This window comes from Trachinotus anak, unplaced genomic scaffold (genome assembly GCF_046630095.1).
Source record: "Trachinotus anak isolate AG129_WGS33_773 ecotype Australia unplaced genomic scaffold, CSIRO_AGI_Tana_v1 ptg000025l, whole genome shotgun sequence".
NCBI lineage: Eukaryota > Metazoa > Chordata > Actinopteri > Carangiformes > Carangidae > Trachinotus > Trachinotus anak.
In genome coordinates this window covers 11,858,171-11,884,796 of record NW_027273876.1, presented here as the reverse complement: position 1 = coordinate 11,884,796, position 26,626 = coordinate 11,858,171, and the positions used below count along the sequence as shown (strand labels likewise).

Genomic DNA, 26,626 nt, shown 5'->3' with positions numbered 1-26,626 from the left:
TTTACTGACTTTGCTTCTCAAATGTGGCCTCACTGATCTCTTTTCCAGTATGTGGCATCACTCCTCTGAACACCAGGATTGTTGGAGGTGAAGATGCTCCACCTGGAAGTTGGCCCTGGCAGGTTAGTCTGCAGAAGTTTGGCAGCCATGTTTGTGGAGGTTCCCTCATCAACAGAGAGTGGGTGATGTCTGCTGCTCACTGCTTCTTCAGGTTGGTAACTACTTTATAATAGAAGATGCATTTCTGTGTGTCTAAGTTTGTGGTTTGTTAATGCTTTTCATCTTAAAACTAATGCATGTCTGTCATTTATACTTTAGTACAAGTACGTCTGGATGGCAGGTTTCTCTCGGCCGTCAGAACCTGCAGGGCACAAACCCAGACGAAGTGTCCAGAACTGTTTCCAGGATCATTTTACATCCAAACTACGACAGCGACACCAACAACAACGACATTGCTCTGCTCAGACTCTCCTCACCAGTCCAGTTCACAGACTACATCAGACCTGTGTGTCTGGCAGCCAGTGACAGTGTGTTCAACAACGGTACTGACAGCTGGGCCACTGGCTGGGGAGCAGTCAAGGAGGGAGGTGAGTCTGCTTGTTGCTCAGAAATACTTTTGTCTCAGTGTCACAGAAGCTGAAGGTGGATGTGTGAATTGTTTGTCTTCTTGTTGGTCTCTCAGTGTCTTTGCCGTTCCCTCAAACTCTACAAGAGGTGGAGGTTCCGGTTGTGGGAAACAGACAGTGTAACTGTCTGAATGGAGTCGGTACAGTCACAGACAACATGATCTGTGCTGGTGTTCTGGCAGGAGGCAAAGACTCATGTCAGGTCAGCTGCTTCTTTCATTTCTCACTTGCTGGTAAATGTGTTGAGGATTTTCTGGAGTTCTGAGACGTGTCCTCTCCATCTCCTCAGGGTGACTCAGGAGGTCCAATGGTGAGCAAACAGGGCTCCGTCTGGGTCCAGTCTGGAATAGTTAGTTTTGGTTTTGGTTGTGCTCGTCCCAATCTGCCAGGAGTCTACTCCAGAGTGTCCCGTTACCAGTCCTGGATCAACTCCTTCATCAGCTCTGATAAGCCAGGCTTTGTCCAGTTCACCTCCAGTGGGCTGGATGCTGACAGCAGCTACACCTGTCCCGGTCTCCCACCTCCTCTCATTACTACTACTACTGCTGCTGCAGGACCAACTACAACCACAGATTCACCATCCACTTCACTGAGTGCTGAATGTAAGTGTCCTGACAACACAGTCTGCAGAAAACACAACACAGGTCATTCTGTCTCTCTTTTATACAAGAGATAAACGATGGCTCAACTTCATGAAACTGCCATGAACTCTCAACGTTTCATATCCTTTCAACATTTTCCAACCTGCACTGACTGTTCAGTTTGGAAACATATTAAAGCTGCTCCCATAGACTGTAAATAAAAATGGACGTTGACTCCGGTTCTGAAAAGTGAAGCCAATGCGGGAGTGCCTGAAACCTGCATTCTGTCTAATGACCATCAGGGGGCGACTCCACTGGTTTCAAAAAGAAGTCAGATTGTATTAAGGTCGATGTGAAAATGAACCTACTTCTCACTTGAATTATTACCTGTGTTTATGGTCCCAATCGCTAGTTTTAAGTCTTCTTCAACACATCATGATGTTCATTTTTTAATTTATTGTCCCATTTCGATGAAAATAGACCATAAAGCAGGCTATGCATTAGGGCGGGGCTTCTGTGTGATTGACAGACTGTACCACACAGCGACCTGGCTGACAATAAGGATACAGTACAGAGCAGGTCAGATCCACCCCTCACTCCTCCTCAGCTCCACCATCTTGTCCAAATATGGTTTCTTCTGGTTTCAAAAAACCAATAAGGCGATGGTCAAATTACAAACTGGAGGCTTCAAAACGGACATTCACAAACAATGGGTGACATCACAGTGGGTTGCCACTTGGCCACTCCTTGTGAAATTTATTGATTCACACCTTTGGCGCCCCCAGGTGGCAGTATGAAGAATGACCCTGGAACAGAAAGCAGTTTCACATATTAGCTTTTCATAGTACTTAAGACTTTTTTAATGATAATTGTATATTTCTATTTAATTTGATTCTTTTTTTTTCTGTGAAAAAATGAGACAGTGTCAGTAAAGACTGGTGTCGTCTTCATGTTGGGCATGAGGTAGCTGCATGCATTGCTGTCTGCTACAGTGTCTTTTTTCCTGCTGCCACTAGGTGTTCCCAAAGTCAGAAAAAGTCTAAACTTACACACACAGGCTTTAACTAATTATCAACATATATTACTTTCAAATTTAGATTTTTAGAGTACTTGATAAATTATGTTTGTTTGTTTTTTGTTGTTTTTCTGCTTCTCCAGGTTTTACGTCTTATAAATAAAATATTTAAATATTGTATTAAAGTCACTATGGATCATTTCAGATCAACTTATTCGAAAACATTTGTTTGCAGTGTGTGGCATCACTCCTCTGAACACCAGGATTGTTGGAGGTGAAGATGCTCCACCTGGAAGTTGGCCCTGGCAGGTTAGTCTGCAGAAGTTTGGCCGCCATGTTTGTGGAGGTTCCCTCATCAACAGAGAGTGGGTGATGTCTGCTGCTCACTGCTTCTTCAGGTTGGTAACTACTTTATAATAGAAGATGCATTTCTGTGTGTCTAAGTTTGAGGTTTGTTAATGATTTTCATCTTAAACTAATGCATGTCTGTCATTTATACTTTAGTACAAGTACGTCTGGATGGCAGGTTTCTCTCGGCCGTCAGAACCTGCAGGGCACAAACCCAGACGAAGTGTCCAGAACTGTTGCCAGGATCATTTTACATCCAAACTACGACAGCGACACCAACAACAACGACATTGCTCTGCTCAGACTCTCCTCACCAGTCCAGTTCACAGACTACATCAGACCTGTGTGTCTGGCAGCCAGTGACAGTGTGTTCAACAACGGTACTGACAGCTGGGCCACTGGCTGGGGAGCAGTCAAGGAGGGAGGTGAGTCTGCTTGTTGCTCAGAAATACTTTTGTCTCAGTGTCACAGAAGCTGAATGTGGATGTGTGAATTGTTTGTCTTCTTGTTGGTCTCTCAGTGTCTTTGCCGTTCCCTCAAACTCTACAAGAGGTGGAGGTTCCGGTTGTGGGAAACAGACAGTGTAACTGTCTGAATGGAGTCGGTACAGTCACAGACAACATGATCTGTGCTGGTGTTCTGGCAGGAGGCAAAGACTCATGTCAGGTCAGCTGCTTCTTTCATTTCTCACTTGCTGGTAAATGTGTTGAGGATTTACTTGAGTTCTGAGACGTGTCCTCTCCATCTCCTCAGGGTGACTCAGGAGGTCCAATGGTGAGCAAACAGGGCTCCGTCTGGGTCCAGTCTGGAATAGTTAGTTTTGGTTTTGGTTGTGCTCGTCCCAATCTGCCAGGAGTCTACTCCAGAGTGTCCCGTTACCAGTCCTGGATCAACTCCTTCATCAGCTCTGATAAGCCAGGATTTGTCCAGTTCACCTCCAGTGGGCTGGATGCTGACAGCAGCTACACCTGTCCTGGTCTCCCACCTCCTCCCATTACTACTACTACTACTACTACTGCTGCTGCAGGACCAACTACAACCACAGATTCACCATCCACTTCACTGAGTGCTGAATGTAAGTGTCCTGACGACACAGTCTGGAGAAAACACAACACAGGTCATTCTGTCTCTCTTTTATACAATAGATAAACGATGGCTCGACTTCATGAAACGGCCATGAACTCTCAACGTTTCATATCCTTTCAACATTTTCCAACCTGCAAACTGGTGTAGTCTTCATGTTGAAGATGAGATAGTTGCATGCATTGCTGTCTGCTACAGTGTCTTTTTTCAAACTGTCATTAGGAATTACCAAAGTCAGAAAAAAGTCTAATCTTACACACACAGGCTTGAACTAATTATCAAAAAATTTAAGTTAAAGTTAAGATTTTTAGATTACTTAATAATCTCTGTGTTGTATTACAGTCACTTTGGATCATTTCAGATCAACTTATTTGAAAATATTTGTTTGCAGTGTGTGGCATCACTCCTCTGAACACCAGGATTGTTGGAGGTGAAGATGCTCCACCTGGAAGTTGGCCCTGGCAGGTTAGTCTGCAGAAGTTTGGCCGCCATGTTTGTGGAGGTTCCCTCATCAACAGAGAGTGGGTGATGTCTGCTGCTCACTGCTTCTTCAGGTTGGTAACTACTTTATAATAGAAGATGCATTTCTGTGTGTCTAAGTTTGTGGTATGTTAATGATTTTCATCTTAAACTAATGCATGTCTGTCATTTATACTTTAGTACAAGTACGTCTGGATGGCAGGTTTCTCTCGGCCGTCAGAACCTGCAGGGCACAAACCCAGACGAAGTGTCCAGAACTGTTGCCAGGATCATTTTACATCCAAACTACGACAGCGACACCAACAACAACGACATTGCTCTGCTCAGACTCTCCTCACCAGTCCAGTTCACAGACTACATCAGACCTGTGTGTCTGGCAGCCAGTGACAGTGTGTTCAACAACGGTACTGACAGCTGGGCCACTGGCTGGGGAGCAGTCAAGGAGGGAGGTGAGTCTGCTTGTTGCTCAGAAATACTTTTGTCTCAGTGTCACAGAAGCTGAAGGTGGATGTGTGAATTGTTTGTCTTCTTGTTGGTCTCTCAGTGTCTTTGCCGTTCCCTCAAACTCTACAAGAGGTGGAGGTTCCGGTTGTGGGAAACAGACAGTGTAACTGTCTGAATGGAGTCGGTACAGTCACAGACAACATGATCTGTGCTGGTGTTCTGGCAGGAGGCAAAGACTCATGTCAGGTCAGCTGCTTCTTTCATTTCTCACTTGCTGGTAAATGTGTTGAGGATTTACTTGAGTTCTGAGACGTGTCCTCTCCATCTCCTCAGGGTGACTCAGGAGGTCCAATGGTGAGCAAACAGGGCTCCGTCTGGGTCCAGTCTGGAATAGTTAGTTTTGGTTTTGGTTGTGCTCGTCCCAATCTGCCAGGAGTCTACTCCAGAGTGTCCCGTTACCAGTCCTGGATCAACTCCTTCATCAGCTCTGATAAGCCAGGATTTGTCCAGTTCACCTCCAGTGGGCTGGATGCTGACAGCAGCTACACCTGTCCCGGTCTCCCACCTCCTCTCATTACTACTACTACTACTACTACTGCTGCTGCAGGACCAACTACAAGCACAGATTCACCATCCACTTCACTGAGTGCTGAATGTAAGTGTCCTGACGACACAGTCTGCAGAAAACACAACACAGGTCATTCTGTCTCTCTTTTATACAAGAGATAAACGATGGCTCGACTTCATGAAACGGCCATGAACTCTCAACGTTTCATATCCTTTCAACATTTTCCAACCAGCACTGATTGTTCAGTTTGGAAACATATTAAAGCTGCTCCCATAGACTGTAAATAAAAATGGACGTTGACTCCGGTTCTGAAAAGTGAAGCCAATGCGGGAGTGCCTGAAACCTGCATTCTGTCTAATGACCATCGGGGGGCGACTCCACTGGTTTCAAAAAGAAGTCAGATTGTATTAAGGTCGATGTGAAAATGAACCTACTTCTCGCTTGAATTATTACCTGTGTTTATGGTCCCAATCGCTAGTTTTAAGTCTTCTTCAACACATCATGATGTTCATTTTTTAATTTATTGTCCCATTTCGATGAAAATAGACCATAAAGCAGGGTATGCATTAGGGCGGGGCTTCTGTGTGATTGACAGACTGTACCACACAGCGACCTGGCTGACAATAAGGATACAGTACAGAGCAGGTCAGATCCACCCCTCACTCCTCCTCAGCTCCACCATCTTGTCCAAATATGGTTTCTTCTGGTTTCAAAAAACCAATATGGCGATGGCCAAATTACAAACTGGAGGCTTCAAAACGGACATTTACAAACAATGGGTGACATCACAGTGGGTTGCCACTTGGCCACTCCTTGTGAAATTTATTAATTCACACCTTTGGCGCCCCCAGGTGGCAGTATGAAGAATGACCCTGGAACAGAAAGCAGTTTCACATATTAGCTCTTCATAGTACTTAAGACTTTTTTAATGATAATTGTATATTTCTATTTAATTTGATTCTTTTTTTTTCTGTGAAAAAAATTGACATTGTCAGTAAAGACTGGTGTCGTCTTCATGTTGGGGATGAGGTAGCTGCATGCATTGCTGTCTGCTACAGTGTCTTTTTTCCTGCTGCCACTAGGAGTTCCCAAAGTCAGAAAAAGTCTAAACTTACACACACAGGCTTTAACTAATTATCAACATATATTACTTTCAAGTTTAGATTTTTAGATTACTTGATAAATTATGTTTGTTTGTTTTTTGTTGTTTTTCTGCTTCTCCAGGTTTTATGTTTTTTTCAAATAAATTATTTAAATATTGTATTAGAGTCACTTTGGATCATTTCAGATCAACTTATTCGAAAACATTTGTTTGCAGTGTGTGGCATCACTCCTCTGAACACCAGGATAGTTGGAGGTGAAGATGCTCCACCTGGAAGTTGGCCCTGGCAGGTTAGTCTGCAGAAGTTTGGCAGCCATGTTTGTGGAGGTTCCCTCATCAACAGAGAGTGGGTGATGTCTGCTGCTCACTGCTTCTTCAGGTTGGTAACTACTTTATAATAGAAGATGCATTTCTGTGTGTCTAAGTTTGTGGTTTGTTAATGCTTTTCATCTTAAAACTAATGCATGTCTGTCATTTATACTTTAGTACAAGTACGTCTGGATGGCAGGTTTCTCTCGGCCGTCAGAACCTGCAGGGCACAAACCCAGACGAAGTGTCCAGAACTGTTTCCAGGATCATTTTACATCCAAACTACGACAGCGACACCAACAACAACGACATTGCTCTGCTCAGACTCTCCTCACCAGTCCAGTTCACAGACTACATCAGACCTGTGTGTCTGGCAGCCAGTGACAGTGTGTTCAACAACGGTACTGACAGCTGGGCCACTGGCTGGGGAGCAGTCAAGGAGGGAGGTGAGTCTGCTTGTTGCTCAGAAATACTTTTGTCTCAGTGTCACAGAAGCTGAAGGTGGATGTGTGAATTGTTTGTCTTCTTGTTGGTCTCTCAGTGTCTTTGCCGTTCCCTCAAACTCTACAAGAGGTGGAGGTTCCGGTTGTGGGAAACAGACAGTGTAACTGTCTGAATGGAGTCGGTACAGTCACAGACAACATGATCTGTGCTGGTGTTCTGGCAGGAGGCAAAGACTCATGTCAGGTCAGCTGCTTCTTTCATTTCTCACTTGCTGGTAAATGTGTTGAGGATTTTCTGGAGTTCTGAGACGTGTCCTCTCCATCTCCTCAGGGTGACTCAGGAGGTCCAATGGTGAGCAAACAGGGCTCCGTCTGGGTCCAGTCTGGAATAGTTAGTTTTGGTTTTGGTTGTGCTCGTCCCAATCTGCCAGGAGTCTACTCCAGAGTGTCCCGTTACCAGTCCTGGATCAACTCCTTCATCAGCTCTGATAAGCCAGGCTTTGTCCAGTTCACCTCCAGTGGGCTGGATGCTGACAGCAGCTACACCTGTCCCGGTCTCCCACCTCCTCTCATTACTACTACTACTGCTGCTGCAGGACCAACTACAACCACAGATTCACCATCCACTTCACTGAGTGCTGAATGTAAGTGTCCTGACAACACAGATTGCAGAAAACACAACACAGGTCATTCTGTCTCTCTTTTATACAAGAGATAAACGATGGCTCGACTTCATGAAACTGCCATGAACTCTCAACGTTTCATATCCTTTCAACATTTTCCAACCTGCACTGATTGTTCAGTTTGGAAACATATTAAAGCTGCTCCCATAGACTGTAAATAAAAATGGACGTTGACTCCGGTTCTGAAAAGTGAAGCCAATGCGGGAGTGCCTGAAACCTGCATTCTGTCTAATGACCATCGGGGGGCGACTCCACTGGTTTCAAAAAGAAGTCAGATTGTATTAAGGTCGATGTGAAAATGAACCTACTTCTCGCTTGAATTATTACCTGTGTTTATGGTCCCAATCGCTAGTTTTAAGTCTTCTTCAACACATCATGATGTTCATTTTTTAATTTATTGTCCCATTTCGATGAAAATAGACCATAAAGCAGGGTATGCATTAGGGCGGGGCTTCTGTGTGATTGACAGACTGTACCACACAGCGACCTGGCTGACAATAAGGATACAGTACAGAGCAGGTCAGATCCACCCCTCACTCCTCCTCAGCTCCACCATCTTGTCCAAATATGGTTTCTTCTGGTTTCAAAAAACCAATAAGGCGATGGTCAAATTGCAATCTGGAGGCTTCAAAACGGACATTCACAAACAATGGGTGACATCACAGTGGGTTGCCACTTGGCCACTCCTTGTGAAATTTATTGATTCACACCTTTGGCGCCCCCAGGTGGCAGTATGAAGAATGACCCTGGAACAGAAAGCAGTTTCACATATTAGCTTTTCATAGTACTTAAGACTTTTTTAATGATAATTGTATATTTCTATTTAATTTGATTCTTTTTTTTTCTGTGAAAAAATTTGACATTGTCAGTAAAGACTGGTGTCGTCTTCATGTTGGGCATGAGGTAGCTGCATGCATTGCTGTCTGCTACAGTGTCTTTTTTCCTGCTGCCACTAGGAGTTCCCAAAGTCAGAAAAAGTCTAACCTTACACACACAGGCTTTAACGAATTATCAACATATATTACTTTCAAGTTTAGATTTTTAGATTACTTGATAAATTATGTTTGTTTGTTTTTTGTTGTTTTTCTGCTTCTCCAGGTTTTATGTTTTTTCAAATAAATTATTTAAATATTGTATTAGAGTCACTTTGGATCATTTCAGATCAATTTATTCGAAAACATTTGTTTGCAGTGTGTGGCATCACTCCTCTGAACACCAGGATAGTTGGAGGTGAAGATGCTCCACCTGGAAGTTGGCCCTGGCAGGTTAGTCTGCAGAAGTTTGGCCGCCATGTTTGTGGAGGTTCCCTCATCAACAGAGAGTGGGTGATGTCTGCTGCTCACTGCTTCTTCAGGTTGGTAACTACTTTATAATAGAAGATGCATTTCTGTGTGTCTAAGTTTGTGGTTTGTTAATGCTTTTCATCTTAAACTAATGCATGTCTGTCATTTACACTTTAGTACAAGTACGTCTGGATGGCAGGTTTCTCTCGGCCGTCAGAACCTGCAGGGCACAAACCCAGACGAAGTGTCCAGAACTGTTGCCAGGATCATTTTACATCCAAACTACGACAGCGACACCAACAACAACGACATTGCTCTGCTCAGACTCTCCTCACCAGTCCAGTTCACAGACTACATCAGACCTGTGTGTCTGGCAGCCAGTGACAGTGTGTTCAACAACGGTACTGACAGCTGGGCCACTGGCTGGGGAGCAGTCAAGGAGGGAGGTGAGTCTGCTTGTTGCTCAGAAATACTTTTGTCTCAGTGTCACAGAAGCTGAATGTGGATGTGTGAATTGTTTGTCTTCTTGTTGGTCTCTCAGTGTCTTTGCCGTTCCCTCAAACTCTACAAGAGGTGGAGGTTCCGGTTGTGGGAAACAGACAGTGTAACTGTCTGAATGGAGTCGGTACAGTCACAGACAACATGATCTGTGCTGGTGTTCTGGCAGGAGGCAAAGACTCATGTCAGGTCAGCTGCTTCTTTCATTTCTCACTTGCTGGTAAATGTGTTGAGGATTTACTTGAGTTCTGAGACGTGTCCTCTCCATCTCCTCAGGGTGACTCAGGAGGTCCAATGGTGAGCAAACAGGGCTCCGTCTGGGTCCAGTCTGGAATAGTTAGTTTTGGTTTTGGTTGTGCTCGTCCCAATCTGCCAGGAGTCTACTCCAGAGTGTCCCGTTACCAGTCCTGGATCAACTCCTTCATCAGCTCTGATAAGCCAGGCTTTGTCCAGTTCACCTCCAGTGGGCTGGATGCTGACAGCAGCTACACCTGTCCTGGTCTCCCACCTCCTCTCATTACTACTACTACTACTACTACTGCTGCTGCAGGACCAACTACAACCACAGATTCACCATCCACTTCACTGAGTGCTGAATGTAAGTGTCCTGACAACACAGATTGCAGAAAACACAACACAGGTCATTCTGTCTCTCTTTTATACAATAGATAAACGATGGCTCGACTTCATGAAACGGCCATGAACTCTCAACGTTTCATATCCTTTCAACATTTTCCAACCTGCAAACTGGTGTAGTCTTCATGTTGAAGATGAGATAGTTACATGCATTGCTGTCTGCTCCAGTGTCTTTTTTCAAACTGTCATTAGGAATTACCTAAATCAGAAAAAAGTCTAATCTTACACACACAGGCTTGAACTAATTATCAAAAAATTTAAGTTAAAGTTAAGATTTTTAGATTACTTAATAATCTCTGTGTTGTATTACAGTCACTTTGGATCATTTCAGATCAACTTATTTGAAAATATTTGTTTGCAGTGTGTGGCATCACTCCTCTGAACACCAGGATTGTTGGAGGTGAAGATGCTCCACCTGGAAGTTGGCCCTGGCAGGTTAGTCTGCAGAAGTTTGGCAGCCATGTTTGTGGAGGTTCCCTCATCAACAGAGAGTGGGTGATGTCTGCTGCTCACTGCTTCTTCAGGTTGGTAACTACTTTATAATAGAGTATGCATTTCTGTGTGTCTAAGTTTGTGGTTTGTTAATGCTTTTCATCTTAAACTAATGCATGTCTGTCATTTACACTTTAGTACAAGTACGTCTGGATGGCAGGTTTCTCTCGGCCGTCAGAACCTGCAGGGCACAAACCCAGACGAAGTGTCCAGAACTGTTGCCAGGATCATTTTACATCCAAACTACGACAGCGACACCAACAACAACGACATTGCTCTGCTCAGACTCTCCTCACCAGTCCAGTTCACAGACTACATCAGACCTGTGTGTCTGGCAGCCAGTGACAGTGTGTTCAACAACGGTACTGACAGCTGGGCCACTGGCTGGGGAGCAGTCAAGGAGGGAGGTGAGTCTGCTTGTTGCTCAGAAATACTTTTGTCTCAGTGTCACAGAAGCTGAATGTGGATGTGTGAATTGTTTGTCTTCTTGTTGGTCTCTCAGTGTCTTTACCGTTCCCTCAAACTCTACAAGAGGTGGAGGTTCCGGTTGTGGGAAACAGACAGTGTAACTGTCTGAATGGAGTCGGTACAGTCACAGACAACATGATCTGTGCTGGTGTTCTGGCAGGAGGCAAAGACTCATGTCAGGTCAGCTGCTTCTTTCATTTCTCACTTGCTGGTAAATGTGTTGAGGATTTACTTGAGTTCTGAGACGTGTCCTCTCCATCTCCTCAGGGTGACTCAGGAGGTCCAATGGTGAGCAAACAGGGCTCCGTCTGGGTCCAGTCTGGAATAGTTAGTTTTGGTTTTGGTTGTGCTCGTCCCAATCTGCCAGGAGTCTACTCCAGAGTGTCCCGTTACCAGTCCTGGATCAACTCCTTCATCAGCTCTGATAAGCCAGGCTTTGTCCAGTTCACCTCCAGTGGGCTGGATGCTGACAGCAGCTACACCTGTCCTGGTCTCCCACCTCCTCCCATTACTACTACTACTACTACTACTGCTGCTGCAGGACCAACTACAACCACAGATTCACCATCCACTTCACTGAGTGCTGAATGTAAGTGTCCTGACGACACAGTCTGGAGAAAACACAACACAGGTCATTCTGTCTCTCTTTTATACAAGAGATAAATAATGGCTCGACTTCATGAAATGGTCATGAACTCTCAACATTTCATGCCCTTTTAGAAAATTTCAAACAGCACTGATTGTTCAGTTTGGAAACATATTAAAGCTGCTCCTTGTGAAATCTTGTGATTTACACCTTTTGCACCCCCGAGTGGCAGCATGAAGAATGACATGGGAACAGCAGTTTCAAATATTGGCCTTCAGTAGTAGTTAATTAACTCTCAAAACTTTTCATTATGGTTGTATATTTCTATTTAATTTGATTGCATATATATTTTGTCTGTAAAAAAATTGAGACAGTGTCAGTAAAGACTGGTGTCGTCTTCATGTTGGGCATGAGGTAGCTGCATGCATTGCTGTCTGCTACAGTGTCTTTTTTCCTGCTGCCACTAGGAGTTACCGAAGTCAGAAAAAGTCTAACCTTACACACACAGGCTTTAACTAATTATCAACATATATGACTTTCAAATTTAGATTTTTAGATTACTTGATAAATTATGTTTGTTTGTTTTTTGTTGTTTTTCTGCTTCTCCAGGTTTTACGTCTTATAAATAAAATATTTAAATATTGTATTAAAGTCACTATGGATCATTTCAGATCAACTTATTCGAAAACATTTGTTTGCAGTGTGTGGCATCACTCCTCTGAACACCAGGATTGTTGGAGGTGAAGATGCTCCACCTGGAAGTTGGCCCTGGCAGGTTAGTCTGCAGAAGTTTGGCCGCCATGTTTGTGGAGGTTCCCTCATCAACAGAGAGTGGGTGATGTCTGCTGCTCACTGCTTCTTCAGGTTGGTAACTACTTTATAATAGAAGATGCATTTCTGTGTGTCTAAGTTTGAGGTTTGTTAATGATTTTCATCTTAAACTAATGCATGTCTGTCATTTATACTTTAGTACAAGTACGTCTGGATGGCAGGTTTCTCTCGGCCGTCAGAACCTGCAGGGCACAAACCCAGACGAAGTGTCCAGAACTGTTGCCAGGATCATTTTACATCCAAACTACGACAGCGACACCAACAACAACGACATTGCTCTGCTCAGACTCTCCTCACCAGTCCAGTTCACAGACTACATCAGACCTGTGTGTCTGGCAGCCAGTGACAGTGTGTTCAACAACGGTACTGACAGCTGGGCCACTGGCTGGGGAGCAGTCAAGGAGGGAGGTGAGTCTGCTTGTTGCTCAGAAATACTTTTGTCTCAGTGTCACAGAAGCTGAATGTGGATGTGTGAATTGTTTGTCTTCTTGTTGGTCTCTCAGTGTCTTTGCCGTTCCCTCAAACTCTACAAGAGGTGGAGGTTCCGGTTGTGGGAAACAGACAGTGTAACTGTCTGAATGGAGTCGGTACAGTCACAGACAACATGATCTGTGCTGGTGTTCTGGCAGGAGGCAAAGACTCATGTCAGGTCAGCTGCTTCTTTCATTTCTCACTTGCTGGTAAATGTGTTGAGGATTTACTTGAGTTCTGAGACGTGTCCTCTCCATCTCCTCAGGGTGACTCAGGAGGTCCAATGGTGAGCAAACAGGGCTCCGTCTGGGTCCAGTCTGGAATAGTTAGTTTTGGTTTTGGTTGTGCTCGTCCCAATCTGCCAGGAGTCTACTCCAGAGTGTCCCGTTACCAGTCCTGGATCAACTCCTTCATCAGCTCTGATAAGCCAGGATTTGTCCAGTTCACCTCCAGTGGGCTGGATGCTGACAGCAGCTACACCTGTCCCGGTCTCCCACCTCCTCTCATTACTACTACTACTACTACTGCTGCTGCAGGACCAACTACAACCACAGATTCACCATCCACTTCACTGAGTGCTGAATGTAAGTGTCCTGACGACACAGTCTGCAGAAAACACAACACAGGTCATTCTGTCTCTCTTTTATACAATAGATAAACGATGGCTCGACTTCATGAAACGGTCATGAACTCTCAACATTTCATGCCCTTCTAGAAATTTTCAAACAGCACTGATTGTTCAGTTTGGAAACATATTAAAGCTGCTCCTTGTGAAATCTTGTGATTTACACCTTTTGCACCCCCGAGTGGCACCATGAAGAATGACATGGGAACAGCAGTTTCAAATATTGGCCTTCAGTAGTAGTTAATTAACTCTCAAAACTTTTCATTATGGTTGTATATTTCTATTTGATTTGATTGCATATATATTTTGTCTGTAAAAAATTGAGACAGTGTCAGTAAAGACTGGTGTCGTCTTCATGTTGGGCATGAGGTAGCTGCATGCATTGCTGTCTGCTACAGTGTCTTTTTTCCTGCTGCCACTAGGTGTTCCCAAAGTCAGAAAATGTCTAACCTTACACACACAGGCTTTCACTAATTATCAACATATATTACTTTCAAGTTTAGATTTTTAGAGTACTTGATAAATTATGTTTGTTTGTTTTTTGTTGTTTTTCTGCTTCTCCAGGTTTTATGTTTTTTCAAATAAATTCTTTAAATATTGTATTAGAGTCACTTTGGATCATTTCAGATCAACTTATTCGAAAACATTTGTTTGCAGTGTGTGGCATCACTCCTCTGAACACCAGGATAGTTGGAGGTGAAGATGCTCCACCTGGAAGTTGGCCCTGGCAGGTTAGTCTGCAGAAGTTTGGCAGCCATGTTTGTGGAGGTTCCCTCATCAACAGAGAGTGGGTGATGTCTGCTGCTCACTGCTTCTTCAGGTTGGTAACTACTTTATAATAGAAGATGCATTTCTGTGTGTCTAAGTTTGTGGTTTGTTAATGCTTTTCATCTTAAACTAATGCATGTCTGTCATTTACACTTTAGTACAAGTACGTCTGGATGGCAGGTTTCTCTCGGCCGTCAGAACCTGCAGGGCACAAACCCAGACGAAGTGTCCAGAACTGTTTCCAGGATCATTTTACATCCAAACTACAACAGCGACACCAACAACAACGACATTGCTCTGCTCAGACTCTCCTCACCAGTCCAGTTCACAGACTACATCAGACCTGTGTGTCTGGCAGCCAGTGACAGTGTGTTCAACAACGGTACTGACAGCTGGGCCACTGGCTGGGGAGCAGTCAAGGAGGGAGGTGAGTCTGCTTGTTGCTCAGAAATACTTTTGTCTCAGTGTCACAGAAGCTGAATGTGGATGTGTGAATTGTTTGTCTTCTTGTTGGTCTCTCAGTGTCTTTACCGTTCCCTCAAACTCTACAAGAGGTGGAGGTTCCGGTTGTGGGAAACAGACAGTGTAACTGTCTGAATGGAATCGGTACAGTCACAGACAACATGATCTGTGCTGGTGTTCTGGCAGGAGGCAAAGACTCATGTCAGGTCAGCTGCTTCTTTCATTTCTCACTTGCTGGTAAATGTGTTGAGGATTTACTTGAGTTCTGAGACGTGTCCTCTCCATCTCCTCAGGGTGACTCAGGAGGTCCAATGGTGAGCAAACAGGGCTCCGTCTGGGTCCAGTCTGGAATAGTTAGTTTTGGTTTTGGTTGTGCTCGTCCCAATCTGCCAGGAGTCTACTCCAGAGTGTCCCGTTACCAGTCCTGGATCAACTCCTTCATCAGCTCTGATAAGCCAGGCTTTGTCCAGTTCACCTCCAGTGGGCTGGATGCTGACAGCAGCTACACCTGTCCTGGTCTCCCACCTCCTCTCATTACTACTACTACTACTACTACTGCTGCTGCAGGACCAACTACAACCACAGATTCACCATCCACTTCACCGAGTGCTGAATGTAAGTGTCCTGACGACAGAGACCATAGAAAACACAACACAGGTCATTCTGTCTCTCTTTTATACAAGAGATAAACGATGGCTCAACTTCATGAAACGGTCATGAACTCTCAACATTTCATGCCCTTTTAGAAATTTTCAAACAGCACTGATTGTTCAGTTTGGAAACATTTTGAGGTCCTTTGCGAAACTTAAAGATCGACTTTTTGGTGCCCCTGAATGGCAGCATGAAAAATGACCCTGGAGCAGACAGCGGTTTCATACAGAGCGCCACAAGGATGAAGTATCTTTGTACGCCAACCCCAATGTCATCCTGGTTCCTTTGATAAAAAGCCAATGGGATTTTTACACTGGCTTTTGGATTTATTGCAGAAAACAAACTCTGTGACAAACAAAAGTTTATGATACTAACACATTTTATTTAGCACAACATTCTTCACAAATGAACACCACTTCTCTGTTTTTTGAAAACTACATACAGTTGAAAGAAGTAAACATCTAATCTTAGGCTATGCACAAACAACAGCACCATCGCATAACTTCACTGTCACCACTGCTAAACTTCCACCTTTTAGTTTGATTTAGCTCTTACTTTTTCTACAAAAGCCTTTCCTCGTACAAACCTAGCAATAGTTTGGAAAAGCGCAAGTAAAACAGAGCAAGGCTAAAACTGCGGACTGGTGAATTGATCGGTTTTCGTGTTCGGCGTGATGACGTTTAATGTCCTCAGCAAACCCTGTTGTCTCATTTAGCACCTGTTAGCAACCACCCTTTTTTAAGAGACATATTTGCTTAAAGAAATCACGACAGCAGTATTTACTGATGTATTTTATTTCATAGAATAAAACATGAAAATGTCTTGAGCTTATGATAACCACAGACCTTGTTTCAGCCATCTAACCAAAAGCAAATTCAAAAACCCATAGACTTCGGGAAGAGGTAGCCAGAAATGTTAAAATATGAACTAAATTCCAGGCTTTACAACTAATTCCTGCAGCACTCGTTAAGCTTTTAGTAGTAGTTAATTACCTCTCCAGACTTTTCATGGTCATTGCATATTTCTATTTAATCAGATTTTATCATTATCTGGTAAAAAAAATGAGACAGTGTCAGTAAAAACTGGTGTAGTCTTCATGTTGAAGATGAAATAGTTACATGCATTGCTGTATGCTACAATGTCTTTTTTCAAACTGTCATTAGGAATGACCAAAGTCAGAAAAAAGTCCAATCTTACACACACAGGCTTGAACTAATTATCAAAAAATTTAAGTTAAAGTTAAGATTTTTAGATTACTTAATAATCTCTGTGTTGTATTACAGTCACTTTGGATCATTTCAGATCAATTTATTCGAAAATATTTGTTTGCAGTGTGTGGCATCACTCCTCTAAACACCAGGATAGTTGGAGGTGAAGATGCTCCACCTGGAAGTTGGCCCTGGCAGGTTAGTCTGCAGAAGTTTGGCAGCCATGTTTGTGGAGGTTCCCTCATCAACAGAGAGTGGGTGATGTCTGCTGCTCACTGCTTCTTCAGGTTGGTAACTACTTTATAATAGAGGATGCATTTCTGTGTGTCAAAGTTTGTGGTTTGTTAATAATTTTCATCTTCAACTAATGCATGTTTGTCATTTATACTTTAGTACAAGTACGTCTGGATGGCAGGTTTCTCTCGGCCGTCAGAACCTGCAGGGCACAAACCCAGACGAAGTGTCCAGAACTGTTGCCAGGATCATTTTACATCCAAACTACGACAGCGACACCAACAACAACGACATTGCTCTGCTCAGACTCTCCTCACCAGTCCAGTTCACAGACTACATCAGACCTGTGTGTCTGGCAGCCAGTGACAGTGTGTTCAACAACGGTACTGACAGCTGGGCCACTGGCTGGGGAGCAGTCAAGGAGGGAGGTGAGTCTGCTTGTTGCTCAGAAATACTTTTGTCTCAGTGTCACAGAAGCTGAATGTGGATGTGTGAATTGTTTGTCTTCTTGTTGGTCTCTCAGTGTCTTTGCCGTTCCCTCAAACTCTACAAGAGGTGGAGGTTCCGGTTGTGGGAAACAGACAGTGTAACTGTCTGAATGGAGTCGGTACAGTCACAGACAACATGATCTGTGCTGGTGTTCTGGCAGGAGGCAAAGACTCATGTCAGGTCAGCTGCTTCTTTTTATTTCTCACTTGCTGGTAAATGTGTTGAGGATTTACTTGAGTTCTGAGACGTGTCCTCTCCATCTCCTCAGGGTGACTCAGGAGGTCCAATGGTGAGCAAACAGGGCTCCGTCTGGGTCCAGTCTGGAATAGTTAGTTTTGGTTTTGGTTGTGCTCGTCCCAATCTGCCAGGAGTCTACTCCAGAGTGTCCCGTTACCAGTCCTGGATCAACTCCTTCATCAGCTCTGATAAGCCAGGATTTGTCCAGTTCACCTCCAGTGGGCTGGATGCTGACAGCAGCTACACCTGTCCCGGTCTCCCACCTCCTCTCATTACTACTACTACTACTACTACTGCTGCTGCAGGACCAACTACAACCACAGATTCACCATCCACTTCACTGAGTGCTGAATGTAAGTGTCCTGACAACACAGTCTGCAGAAAACACAACACAGGTCATTCTGTCTCTCTTTTATACAAGAGATAAACGATGGCTCAACTTCATGAAACTGCCATGAACTCTCAACGTTTCATATCCTTTCAACATTTTCCAACCTGCACTGACTGTTCAGTTTGGAAACATATTAAAGCTGCTCCCATAGACTGTAAATAAAAATGGACGTTGACTCCGGTTCTGAAAAGTGAAGCCAATGCGGGAGTGCCTGAAACCTGCATTCTGTCTAATGACCATCAGGGGGCGACTCCACTGGTTTCAAAAAGAAGTCAGATTGTATTAAGGTCGATGTGAAAATGAACCTACTTCTCACTTGAATTATTACCTGTGTTTATGGTCCCAATCGCTAGTTTTAAGTCTTCTTCAACACATCATGATGTTCATTTTTTAATTTATTGTCCCATTTCGATGAAAATAGACCATAAAGCAGGGTATGCATTAGGGCGGGGCTTCTGTGTGATTGACAGACTGTACCACACAGCGACCTGGCTGACAATAAGGATACAGTACAGAGCAGGTCAGATCCACCCCTCACTCCTCCTCAGCTCCACCATCTTGTCCAAATATGGTTTCTTCTGGTTTCAAAAAACCAATAAGGCGATGGTCAAATTACAAACTGGAGGCTTCAAAACGGACATTTACAAACAATGGGTGACATCACAGTGGGTTGCCACTTGGCCACTCCTTGTGAAATTTATTGATTCACACCTTTGGCGCCCCCAGGTGGCAGTATGAAGAATGACCCTGGAACAGAAAGCAGTTTCACATATTAGCTTTTCATAGTACTTAAGACTTTTTTAATGATAATTGTATATTTCTATTTAATTTGATTCTTTTTTTTCTGTGAAAAAATGAGACAGTGTCAGTAAAGACTGGTGTCGTCTTCATGTTGGGCATGAGGTAGCTGCATGCATTGCTGTCTGCTACAGTGTCTTTTTTCCTGCTGCCACTAGGTGTTCCCAAAGTCAGAAAAAGTCTAAACTTACACACACAGGCTTTAACTAATTATCAACATATATTACTTTCAAATTTAGATTTTTAGATTACTTGATAAATTATGTTTGTTTGTTTTTTGTTGTTTTTCTGCTTCTCCAGGTTTTACGTCTTATAAATAAAATATTTAAATATTGTATTAAAGTCACTATGGATCATTTCAGATCAACTTATTCGAAAACATTTGTTTGCAGTGTGTGGCATCACTCCTCTGAACACCAGGATTGTTGGAGGTGAAGATGCTCCACCTGGAAGTTGGCCCTGGCAGGTTAGTCTGCAGAAGTTTGGCCGCCATGTTTGTGGAGGTTCCCTCATCAACAGAGAGTGGGTGATGTCTGCTGCTCACTGCTTCTTCAGGTTGGTAACTACTTTATAATAGAAGATGCATTTCTGTGTGTCTAAGTTTGAGGTTTGTTAATGATTTTCATCTTAAACTAATGCATGTCTGTCATTTATACTTTAGTACAAGTACGTCTGGATGGCAGGTTTCTCTCGGCCGTCAGAACCTGCAGGGCACAAACCCAGACGAAGTGTCCAGAACTGTTGCCAGGATCATTTTACATCCAAACTACGACAGCGACACCAACAACAACGACATTGCTCTGCTCAGACTCTCCTCACCAGTCCAGTTCACAGACTACATCAGACCTGTGTGTCTGGCAGCCAGTGACAGTGTGTTCAACAACGGTACTGACAGCTGGGCCACTGGCTGGGGAGCAGTCAAGGAGGGAGGTGAGTCTGCTTGTTGCTCAGAAATACTTTTGTCTCAGTGTCACAGAAGCTGAATGTGGATGTGTGAATTGTTTGTCTTCTTGTTGGTCTCTCAGTGTCTTTGCCGTTCCCTCAAACTCTACAAGAGGTGGAGGTTCCGGTTGTGGGAAACAGACAGTGTAACTGTCTGAATGGAGTCGGTACAGTCACAGACAACATGATCTGTGCTGGTGTTCTGGCAGGAGGCAAAGACTCATGTCAGGTCAGCTGCTTCTTTCATTTCTCACTTGCTGGTAAATGTGTTGAGGATTTACTTGAGTTCTGAGACGTGTCCTCTCCATCTCCTCAGGGTGACTCAGGAGGTCCAATGGTGAGCAAACAGGGCTCCGTCTGGGTCCAGTCTGGAATAGTTAGTTTTGGTTTTGGTTGTGCTCGTCCCAATCTGCCAGGAGTCTACTCCAGAGTGTCCCGTTACCAGTCCTGGATCAACTCCTTCATCAGCTCTGATAAGCCAGGATTTGTCCAGTTCACCTCCAGTGGGCTGGATGCTGACAGCAGCTACACCTGTCCTGGTCTCCCACCTCCTCCCATTACTACTACTACTACTACTACTGCTGCTGCAGGACCAACTACAACCACAGATTCACCATCCACTTCACTGAGTGCTGAATGTAAGTGTCCTGACGACACAGTCTGGAGAAAACACAACACAGGTCATTCTGTCTCTCTTTTATACAATAGATAAACGATGGCTCGACTTCATGAAACGGCCATGAACTCTCAACGTTTCATATCCTTTCAACATTTTCCAACCTGCAAACTGGTGTAGTCTTCATGTTGAAGATGAGATAGTTGCATGCATTGCTGTCTGCTACAGTGTCTTTTTTCAAACTGTCATTAGGAATTACCAAAGTCAGAAAAAAGTCTAATCTTACACACACAGGCTTGAACTAATTATCAAAAAATTTAAGTTAAAGTTAAGATTTTTAGATTACTTAATAATCTCTGTGTTGTATTACAGTCACTTTGGATCATTTCAGATCAACTTATTTGAAAATATTTGTTTGCAGTGTGTGGCATCACTCCTCTGAACACCAGGATTGTTGGAGGTGAAGATGCTCCACCTGGAAGTTGGCCCTGGCAGGTTAGTCTGCAGAAGTTTGGCCGCCATGTTTGTGGAGGTTCCCTCATCAACAGAGAGTGGGTGATGTCTGCTGCTCACTGCTTCTTCAGGTTGGTAACTACTTTATAATAGAAGATGCATTTCTGTGTGTCTAAGTTTGTGGTATGTTAATGATTTTCATCTTAAACTAATGCATGTCTGTCATTTATACTTTAGTACAAGTACGTCTGGATGGCAGGTTTCTCTCGGCCGTCAGAACCTGCAGGGCACAAACCCAGACGAAGTGTCCAGAACTGTTGCCAGGATCATTTTACATCCAAACTACGACAGCGACACCAACAACAACGACATTGCTCTGCTCAGACTCTCCTCACCAGTCCAGTTCACAGACTACATCAGACCTGTGTGTCTGGCAGCCAGTGACAGTGTGTTCAACAACGGTACTGACAGCTGGGCCACTGGCTGGGGAGCGGTCAAGGAGGGAGGTGAGTCTGCTTGTTGCTCAGAAATACTTTTGTCTCAGTGTCACAGAAGCTGAAGGTGGATGTGTGAATTGTTTGTCTTCTTGTTGGTCTCTCAGTGTCTTTACCGTTCCCTCAAACTCTACAAGAGGTGGAGGTTCCGGTTGTGGGAAACAGACAGTGTAACTGTCTGAATGGAGTCGGTACAGTCACAGACAACATGATCTGTGCTGGTGTTCTGGCAGGAGGCAAAGACTCATGTCAGGTCAGCTGCTTCTTTCATTTCTCACTTGCTGGTAAATGTGTTGAGGATTTACTTGAGTTCTGAGACGTGTCCTCTCCATCTCCTCAGGGTGACTCAGGAGGTCCAATGGTGAGCAAACAGGGCTCCGTCTGGGTCCAGTCTGGAATAGTTAGTTTTGGTTTTGGTTGTGCTCGTCCCAATCTGCCAGGAGTCTACTCCAGAGTGTCCCGTTACCAGTCCTGGATCAACTCCTTCATCAGCTCTGATAAGCCAGGATTTGTCCAGTTCACCTCCAGTGGGGTGGATGCTGACAGCAGCTACACCTGTCCTGGTCTCCCACCTCCTCTCATTACTACTACTACTACTACTACTGCTGCTGCAGGACCAACTACAAGCACAGATTCACCATCCACTTCACTGAGTGCTGAATGTAAGTGTCCTGACGACACAGTCTGCAGAAAACACAACACAGGTCATTCTGTCTCTCTTTTATACAAGAGATAAATAATGGCTCGACTTCATGAAACGGCCATGAACTCTCAACGTTTCATATCCTTTCATCCTTTTCCAACCTGCAAACTGGTGTAGTCTTCATGTTGAAGATGAGATAGTTGCATGCATTGCTGTCTGCTACAGTGTCTTTTTTCAAACTGTCATTAGGAATTACCAAAGTCAGAAAAAAGTCTAATCTTACACACACAGGCTTGAACTAATTATCAAAAAATTTAAGTTAAAGTTAAGATTTTTAGATTACTTAATAATCTCTGTGTTGTATTACAGTCACTTTGGATCATTTCAGATCAACTTATTTGAAAATATTTGTTTGCAGTGTGTGGCATCACTCCTCTGAACACCAGGATAGTTGGAGGTGAAGATGCTCCACCTGGAAGTTGGCCCTGGCAGGTTAGTCTGCAGAAGTTTGGCCGCCATGTTTGTGGAGGTTCCCTCATCAACAGAGAGTGGGTGATGTCTGCTGCTCACTGCTTCTTCAGGTTGGTAACTACTTTATAATAGAGGATGCATTTCTGTGTGTCTAAGTTTGTGGTATGTTAATGATTTTCATCTTAAAACTAATGCATGTCTGTCATTTATACTTTAGTACAAGTACGTCTGGATGGCAGGTTTCTCTCGGCCGTCAGAACCTGCAGGGCACAAACCCAGACGAAGTGTCCAGAACTGTTGCCAGGATCATTTTACATCCAAACTACGACAGCGACACCAACAACAACGACATTGCTCTGCTCAGACTCTCCTCACCAGTCCAGTTCACAGACTACATCAGACCTGTGTGTCTGGCAGCCAGTGACAGTGTGTTCAACAACGGTACTGACAGCTGGGCCACTGGCTGGGGAGCAGTCAAGGAGGGAGGTGAGTCTGCTTGTTGCTCAGAAATACTTTTGTCTCAGTGTCACAGAAGCTGAATGTGGATGTGTGAATTGTTTGTCTTCTTGTTGGTCTCTCAGTGTCTTTACCGTTCCCTCAAACTCTACAAGAGGTGGAGGTTCCGGTTGTGGGAAACAGACAGTGTAACTGTCTGAATGGAGTCGGTACAGTCACAGACAACATGATCTGTGCTGGTGTTCTGGCAGGAGGCAAAGACTCATGTCAGGTCAGCTGCTTCTTTCATTTCTCACTTGCTGGTAAATGTGTTGAGGATTTTCTGGAGTTCTGAGACGTGTCCTCTCCATCTCCTCAGGGTGACTCAGGAGGTCCAATGGTGAGCAAACAGGGCTCCGTCTGGGTCCAGTCTGGAATAGTTAGTTTTGGTTTTGGTTGTGCTCGTCCCAATCTGCCAGGAGTCTACTCCAGAGTGTCCCGTTACCAGTCCTGGATCAACTCCTTCATCAGCTCTGATAAGCCAGGATTTGTCCAGTTCACCTCCAGTGGGCTGGATGCTGACAGCAGCTACACCTGTCCCGGTCTCCCACCTCCTCTCATTACTACTACTACTACTACTACTGCTGCTGCTGCAGGACCAACTACAACCACAGATTCACCATCCACTTCACTGAGTGCTGAATGTAAGTGTCCTGACAACACAGATTGCAGAAAACACAACACAGGTCATTCTGTCTCTCTTTTATACAATAGATAAACGATGGCTCGACTTCATGAAACGGCCATGAACTCTCAACGTTTCATATCCTTTCAACATTTTCCAACCTGCAAACTGGTGTAGTCTTCATGTTGAAGATGAGATAGTTGCATGCATTGCTGTCTGCTACAGTGTCTTTTTTCAAACTGTCATTAGGAATTACCAAAGTCAGAAAAAAGTCTAATCTTACACACACAGGCTTGAACTAATTATCAAAAAATTTAAGTTAAAGTTAAGATTTTTAGATTACTTAATAATCTCTGTGTTGTATTACAGTCACTTTGGATCATTTCAGATCAACTTATTTGAAAATATTTGTTTGCAGTGTGTGGCATCACTCCTCTGAACACCAGGATAGTTGGAGGTGAAGATGCTCCACCTGGAAGTTGGCCCTGGCAGGTTAGTCTGCAGAAGTTTGGCAGCCATGTTTGTGGAGGTTCCCTCATCAACAGAGAGTGGGTGATGTCTGCTGCTCACTGCTTCTTCAGGTTGGTAACTACTTTATAATAGAGGATGCATTTCTGTGTGTCTAAGTTTGTGGTATGTTAATGATTTTCATCTTAAACTAATGCATGTCTGTCATTTATACTTTAGTACAAGTACGTCTGGATGGCAGGTTTCTCTCGGCCGTCAGAACCTGCAGGGCACAAACCCAGACGAAGTGTCCAGAACTGTTGCCAGGATCATTTTACATCCAAACTACGACAGCGACACCAACAACAACGACATTGCTCTGCTCAGACTCTCCTCACCAGTCCAGTTCACAGACTACATCAGACCTGTGTGTCTGGCAGCCAGTGACAGTGTGTTCAACAACGGTACTGACAGCTGGGCCACTGGCTGGGGAGCAGTCAAGGAGGGAGGTGAGTCTGCTTGTTGCTCAGAAATACTTTTGTCTCAGTGTCACAGAAGCTGAATGTGGATGTGTGAATTGTTTGTCTTCTTGTTGGTCTCGCAGTGTCTTTGCCGTTCCCTCAAACTCTACAAGAGGTGGAGGTTCCGGTTGTGGGAAACAGACAGTGTAACTGTCTGAATGGAGTCGGTACAGTCACAGACAACATGATCTGTGCTGGTGTTCTGGCAGGAGGCAAAGACTCATGTCAGGTCAGCTGCTTCTTTCATTTCTCACTTGCTGGTAAATGTGTTGAGGATTTACTTGAGTTCTGAGACGTGTCCTCTCCATCTCCTCAGGGTGACTCAGGAGGTCCAATGGTGAGCAAACAGGGCTCCGTCTGGGTCCAGTCTGGAATAGTTAGTTTTGGTTTTGGTTGTGCTCGTCCCAATCTGCCAGGAGTCTACTCCAGAGTGTCCCGTTACCAGTCCTGGATCAACTCCTTCATCAGCTCTGATAAGCCAGGCTTTGTCCAGTTCACCTCCAGTGGGCTGGATGCTGACAGCAGCTACACCTGTCCTGGTCTCCCACCTCCCCCTGGAACTTCACCAACAATCACAACTACGACAATCCAAGCTTTAACCAGTCCTGCAAGTATGTACATATTTCAAATTGAAGTTTTACACTTTTAGAATTTGGATTATTTTGTTTCCTCTCTCAGTAATTTATTTTGGCATCTCTTAATTTGTCAAATTTCCTCATTAAGGGTCTGTGTGTGGCAAAGCTCCCATGAACAGTCGTGCTGTTGGTGACAGCATTGTTGTGCCTGGTGGACTTTGGCCCTGGATGGTGAGTCTCCACAAAAATGGCGTCTACACTTGTGGAGGAACCCTCATCTCAGATACATTTGTCCTCACCACTGACCAGTGCTTCTCTACGTAAGAATAAATGTCATTTGTATTAATTACTTATAGAAGATATTAACCAGTGGAGCTGTATTTCTGACAATGTCTTTTATCCTCTTCACAGCCTGAATCCAAATGTCAGAGAGTGGAATGTGTTTCTGGGCCAGAAACGTGTCAACGGTTTTGAGGAGTTTGAGATGTCTCTGGGTGTTGTGAACATTACAGTGAGCAAAATGCCAGGCTCCAATATTGCTCTGCTGCGGCTGGATAAACCAGTCAGCTACAGTGACTATATCCAGCCTGTGTGTCTGGATATAAGCAATGACAGATCCTTTCCCATTGGTAGTCCATGCTGGGTTGCCGGCTGGGGGGAGGGCAGTAAGAGCAGAGGTAAGTGTTTGTCAAGCTTCTGTGTTTGTTATATAACAAGTTTGATTTCAGTTGATCTTTGATAGTTGCTTCATCATGTACAAGACATCAATTTTTGATTCACAAAAACTGTACTCATGTGAGTAAATGGGATTTTTCTAGGGGCTGGTAAAGATGGCTCAGGTCTTCGTGATCTTGAAACTGAAGTGGCAAGTTGTGTGAACGTTTCTGATTCGGAGAACATTTGCACTCATACCATGAACCTTCAGCAGGTAAAATAAAAGTTATCCCATCCAGGAGTGTTTCTAAAATCTGCTCAGCTTTTCATCTGGGTTGAGGTTAGTTTTAAAATTTGGAGTGTCGGGACCTCACTGATGATGAATCCTTTTTATATGTTCACAGGGGGATGCGGGCAGCCCTCTGCTGTGCAAATCGGACTCGTCTTGGTTCCAGGTGGCCGTTGTAACAATGAGTGAAAATAAATCAGTCCGTGCAGATATTCAGGTGTTTGCCAAGACTTCGAGATTTGGGTCGTTCTTAAAGGAGACAGTTGGGGATATGCCCGCTCCTGCAGCAGCTACAACAGGAAATGCACCAGGTTTCACAATGTCCTTGTTCTTCGCTTTCGCTGTCCCCATCACCTCCATGTTCCTGTTGTCATGAAGTTAGGTCTGTGGTTGGGGATGGCTGAAGTAGTTCATTATTGCACTTAAAAGTCAAGCTGACCGATAGCTTTGACCTTCCTCACATTTATATCCTGCACTGTAAATTATACTCAGGTCAAACTAAAGAGAATGCATCATGAGTTGCACTTCCAAATGAGTTTATATTTTTATAACAACAGAAACTATTTTACTTTCATACAATTGTACAAGGAA

General features: G+C 44.1%; 4 protein-coding genes and 1 pseudogene across 4 annotated transcripts; all 5 read left to right on the top strand.

The window, feature by feature from the left end:
* The first annotated feature begins 17 nt into the window (after positions 1-17).
* Positions 18-3,636, top strand: LOC139609110 (prostasin-like; annotated as a pseudogene).
* Positions 3,637-4,042: 406 nt separating this feature from the next.
* On the top strand, positions 4,043-7,828 carry LOC139608539 (transmembrane protease serine 9-like). Its single transcript, XM_071462421.1, has 8 exons — positions 4,043-4,207; positions 4,314-4,582; positions 4,678-4,823; positions 4,911-5,223; positions 6,464-6,626; positions 6,734-7,002; positions 7,098-7,243; positions 7,331-7,828. Exons 1-8 carry the CDS (start codon positions 4,182-4,184, stop codon positions 7,715-7,717), a joined length of 1,719 nt encoding a protein of 572 aa, XP_071318522.1. The 5' UTR covers positions 4,043-4,181; the 3' UTR covers positions 7,718-7,828.
* A 494-nt stretch (positions 7,829-8,322) lies between these two features.
* LOC139608534 (serine protease 27-like) lies at positions 8,323-10,198 on the top strand. Its single transcript, XM_071462412.1, has 4 exons — positions 8,323-9,036; positions 9,143-9,411; positions 9,507-9,652; positions 9,740-10,198. Exons 1-4 carry the CDS (start codon positions 8,786-8,788, stop codon positions 10,133-10,135), a joined length of 1,062 nt encoding a protein of 353 aa, XP_071318513.1. The 5' UTR covers positions 8,323-8,785; the 3' UTR covers positions 10,136-10,198.
* On the top strand, positions 10,139-11,882 carry LOC139609109 (serine protease 27-like). The gene is made up of 6 exons (XM_071463359.1): positions 10,139-10,175; positions 10,461-10,623; positions 10,730-10,998; positions 11,094-11,239; positions 11,327-11,648; positions 11,872-11,882. Exons 1-6 carry the CDS (start codon positions 10,139-10,141, stop codon positions 11,880-11,882), a joined length of 948 nt encoding a protein of 315 aa, XP_071319460.1.
* Positions 11,883-12,355: 473 nt separating this feature from the next.
* LOC139609108 (ovochymase-like) lies at positions 12,356-26,567 on the top strand. The gene is made up of 32 exons (XM_071463358.1): positions 12,356-12,509; positions 12,616-12,884; positions 12,980-13,125; positions 13,213-13,531; positions 14,230-14,392; positions 14,499-14,767; positions 14,863-15,008; positions 15,096-15,417; positions 16,786-16,948; positions 17,055-17,323; positions 17,419-17,564; positions 17,653-17,974; positions 19,203-19,365; positions 19,472-19,740; positions 19,836-19,981; positions 20,069-20,390; positions 20,781-20,952; positions 21,059-21,327; positions 21,423-21,568; positions 21,656-21,977; positions 22,368-22,539; positions 22,647-22,915; positions 23,011-23,156; positions 23,244-23,559; positions 23,968-24,130; positions 24,237-24,505; positions 24,601-24,746; positions 24,834-25,128; positions 25,241-25,412; positions 25,504-25,769; positions 25,911-26,020; positions 26,151-26,567. The coding sequence occupies exons 1-32, from the start codon at positions 12,484-12,486 to the stop codon at positions 26,409-26,411; spliced, it is 6,954 nt and encodes a 2,317-aa protein (XP_071319459.1). The 5' UTR covers positions 12,356-12,483; the 3' UTR covers positions 26,412-26,567.
* The last annotated feature ends 59 nt before the right edge of the window (positions 26,568-26,626 follow it).